General features: G+C 38.9%; 1 protein-coding gene across 1 annotated transcript; it reads left to right on the forward strand.

Moving 5' to 3' along the window:
* Positions 1 to 2592: 2592 nt before the first annotated feature.
* On the forward strand, positions 2593 to 3546 carry LOC115525577 (olfactory receptor 52E4). The gene has a single exon (XM_030332814.1). It carries the CDS (start codon positions 2593 to 2595, stop codon positions 3544 to 3546), a length of 954 nt encoding a protein of 317 aa, XP_030188674.1.
* Positions 3547 to 4460: the final 914 nt, after the last annotated feature.

Here is a 4460-nt window from a genome sequence, read left to right on the forward strand (position 1 = left end):
TTTTCTCCTGCATAATCCTGGTTTAGAGGTTCTCAATTCTACATTGCCCGCCTTCCCCCACCATGCACCTACTACTTTATGGAAATATATCCAAGCCTTTTTAATGGAGCCCAGTACATCTGCTAGTTTAGTCATATCCAATGTCCCCCTCTAGTTTTCTGTGTCATAGCCTATTCATGACAGTGCCTGAAAGAAGTTACTCTCACCAATTGGTTGATCCCACCCAGCTTGAGAAATCTGTAGAATGATACAGAACACAGTTTACTTTCCAACTGAACTGTATTAGTTTATGTGTGAATCCATAGAATTCTAGAAATAAATCTAAATGTGAAGCTCTACACTTCTCATTCACTTTGCAATATTCTGGGTCATCCCTCTTTCCCTGCCTCCTTCATCTTACCCTATAGTCACCATGAATTATTTGTAAGTAATAAAATCTTTATAATCAAGTAAGTTATTTGTGCTATTAGGTGACATTCTTAGCTATTTAGAATTAAAATAAAAATAAAATTTGGGGAAGGATTAATAGTTTAAATAAGTACCACTTATTGAATATATCCTAAGAGCTAGTCCTTTACATGCATTGGTCATATTTGTGCTTAAAACAAGTCACATGGATAGAATTTATTAACTAAATTTTACAGAAAAAAAACTGATGTAGAAAGTAAAGGAATTTGTTCAAGGATTTCCATTAGTATGGCATAGCAAGATTTCAAGGCATGTTTGAATGAATTCAAAGTCTGTATAAATCATCTATAATATTCTACTATAACAGTCAAAGGAAAAAGAGACAGTGGGGTAAAAAAAAAAACACAACTTCAATAAATTGAGAGTTGGTGGGCACTAAAAGGGAAAGATATCTAACTATTATCAATTAAGCTTTTAAAATGGACTCTGGGCTTTTTGTCCATGTGCACATCTAGAAAAAGATGAAATTACTACCTTGCCTTCCAGGAATAATCCTTGAGCTTATTGGCCCACACTATCTGCCACTATTTGTGGCACACAACTGCAGCAGAAATAAGGCAACTTTCTGACCAAAATTGTGAGAGGGTGGGTGTCCTACTGAATTTGAGGGATATTATCAAAAAGAGCTCCCTCTGCTTCTCCCCTGGAAAGCTCCCCCCTCAGCCAGTAAAGTATCATTGAAAAACAGCAGCCCTGAAGATGGGGCTGACTCTGGACTGTGAATCTCATGATGTGTCATCCTACTTACTTCCTCAGACTCTCCTAAGTCCCACCAGCCATTGCCCTCTGATTTCTCAGCCTTGCATACTCCCATGGCAAACATTGTTTTCTCCATATATATGAATAATTTTCTCTCTAGCTTCTTTGGAGACAAGAGATGTTCCTCTTTCTCAAGCATAGCAAGTGACTATCAATTCCCTTGCCTGGGTATTACTACTCAGCAATAACTAGCTGGCAAAGTTACATGCAATCACATACATAATAAGAATCAGCTTAATAACTAACTCTCTTTTTCTCTTTCTATCTCTCACACATACACACACATAAGCACACACTTACACAAATCCTGATTCTATTCAACAGCTAAATTCTGAAAAAGTTGGAACCATACACTCCTGTGGCAGTGTTGGGAATGTTAAAATGAATATCCCCCAGTTTTTGCCCGCAGGCAGCAGCATTTCTATTGGTAACAAATAGATAAATACATAAAAGAAGTCATGTTATATTAGATGCAGCATAATTGTACAATATACTAGTGGCACAAAGTGTTAAAACAATTTCCTTTATTCATTTCAGGGATCCGGAAAGATTCATTAACAACACTTCAATTTTGGTGTCACTGAAATTTGTTACTTGTTTTATCTATTCATACCTGAAGCCAGGAACAACTTAAGGACAAGGTGTAATTTTCTATGTTCATTATATGTTGTAAGAAAGATGAACGTAGTTTAATTGATAAGCAAAAGGTAATTTATTGTAAGAACATTAGGGAATGGCAGAATAAAGAGTCTGAAGGTGTGGGATAGGAAACTAAGGCATTCCATAAGATCAGGAATCATCAAAAACAATAACGGGCTCATAGGAGAGATAGATTGAGGGAAATTTAAAGAAAGACCATCTGACTGACCACCCTTAAGTCATGTGACTATATGAGATCCATTAGGTAAATCCCTACATTTATATTATATCAAAAGACAGCCAATGGTATAATTCGGTCTTTCTCATTTGGACTTTGGATTCTCTAACACCAGATCGCACTTTGAGAAGTACCGAGTAGAGCAGTTTCCCAAAAATAAAAAAAGGAGCTATTTGAAAAGAAAATGGAAGAAAATATCAAGCAGATAAGCATACACTACTAGGTGAAAGACTATAAGTTCCTTCAAAGAACTCACATTATTACAAAAGTTAAAGGTACACATATCACCCACAATTTATCTCAGAACAATAACATGTATTGAGAGTTACTCAATTACCCTCTGGAAAGAGCAGAATCTCTAAAGTTTGCAATCAACCACTCCTGCTATTACCTCCAGCACACCAGTTAAGGTTCTCTTCATTTCCTATGAACTTGATAAAGAAAAGATCATAACGAGAGTGAGATACCTACGCCTCAGCAGGAATTCAATGACACTTGCTGGGAGAATGACTTCCATCAATGACACCCACTTCCATCCCCCCTTGTTTCACCTGCTAGGAATCCCAGGACTGGAAACTGTACATATCTGGATTGCTTTCCCATTCTGCATTGTGTACCTGATTGCCCTTGTGGGGAACATCACCATTCTCTTTGTGATCAAGACTGAACACAGTCTCCACCAGCCCATGTTCTACTTCCTGGCCATGTTGTCTATGATCGATCTGGGTCTGTCCACGTCCACCATCCCCAAAATGCTGGGCATCTTCTGGTTCAACCAACAAGAGATCAGCTTTGGGGGCTGCCTTGCCCAGATGTTCTTTATCCACATGTTCACAGGAATGGAGACTGTTCTCCTGGTGGCCATGGCTTATGACCGCTTTGTTGCCATCTGCAACCCTCTCCAGTACACCATGATCCTCACCAATAAAACCATCAGCATCCTAGCTTCTCTTGTTGTTGGAAGAAATTTAATTCTTGTGACTCCATTCGTGTTTCTCATTCTGAGGTTGCCCTTCTGTGGGCATCACATCATCCCTCATACGTACTGTGAGCACATGGGTCTTGCCCGGTTGGCCTGTGCACCCATCAAGGTCAACATTATCTATGGGCTCATGGTGATTTCTAATATCATTGTGGATGTGATCCTGATTGCCTCCTCCTATGTGCTTATCCTTCGAGCTGTTTTCCGCCTTCCTTCTCAGGATGCCCGGCTAAAGGCTCTCAATACCTGTGGTTCTCATGTCTGTGTCATGCTGTGCTTTTACACGCCAGCTTTTTTTTCTTTTATGACACACCGTTTTGGCAGAAACATTCCCCGCTATATCCACATTCTTCTGGCTAATCTTTATGTGGTTGTCCCACCGGCCCTTAATCCGGTCATCTATGGAGTCAGGACCAAACACATCCGAGAGAGAGTTGTGAAGATATTTGTACAGAAATAATAGTTCAGTGTCAACATTGGGAAAATATATCCACATACCACCCACATTTTAATAATCTGAGCTCTGCTTCAAATTTCCTATTAGAGTAGGTAGCAGTAGCCAGATTTTTATTTTTTATTGGAATTCATTTAGAGTTGACAGGTAACTTTGCTGTCTGCTCTACCCACCCATCCCATGTAACTGGACGAAGGGAAAGCACTGATGGAAAAGGAAGATGTCCTGGAGGCAGCAGTGGTTTGGGAGTAGAATGGCTGGTGGGAAAAGATGAGAACACTCCCCATTTTTCCATGTGTCTTCTCTTTAGGTACGTTTAGACCCTGAAAGAACACTGATCCAACAATCTCACTTTGTAGATGAGGAAAATAAGGTATAAGCCATGGCTTGGTGACAGTGTCTAAATTAGTGCATCTGTTCCACAGATTTATATTCTGTATATTAATCCTCAAGTTTTGTCTTCCTTCTCTAGAGTCATTACTCATTTTCATTTTACTGGTTCCCCTGCCTTGTTCTTACTGTCATTTTTGTTCCCTTTCTTCTTTCTAATCTAATTCTTCCCATTTCCCTCTCTTCCTCCTTCTCTCCCTCTCTTCCCCCCCCTCCTCCCTTCTCTCCTTCTCTTTTTATCTCTCTCTCTCTCTATCTCTTCTTCACTGTTTCTCCCATAAACCAAGTATCTGTGAATTGAAGAATATGAGAGAATACAGTTTAGACATTAAAGATATATGACATTATTTCCTCACTTACAGCAAAGTCATTTTAGATGTGAATAATTATATGTGTTCTATGTCTAGTTCTAACTGAATTCTACCTAAAATTTTCCTTCTTTGCTAAACCATTTACCTTCATATATACAAGATTCCAGAATATTTGGAAAAGGAAATCAGCATCCTCCTATGGTTTAAGCACAAAATCAG

This window comes from Lynx canadensis, chromosome D1 (assembly GCF_007474595.2).
Source record: "Lynx canadensis isolate LIC74 chromosome D1, mLynCan4.pri.v2, whole genome shotgun sequence".
In the NCBI taxonomy this organism is placed as follows: domain Eukaryota; kingdom Metazoa; phylum Chordata; class Mammalia; order Carnivora; family Felidae; genus Lynx; species Lynx canadensis.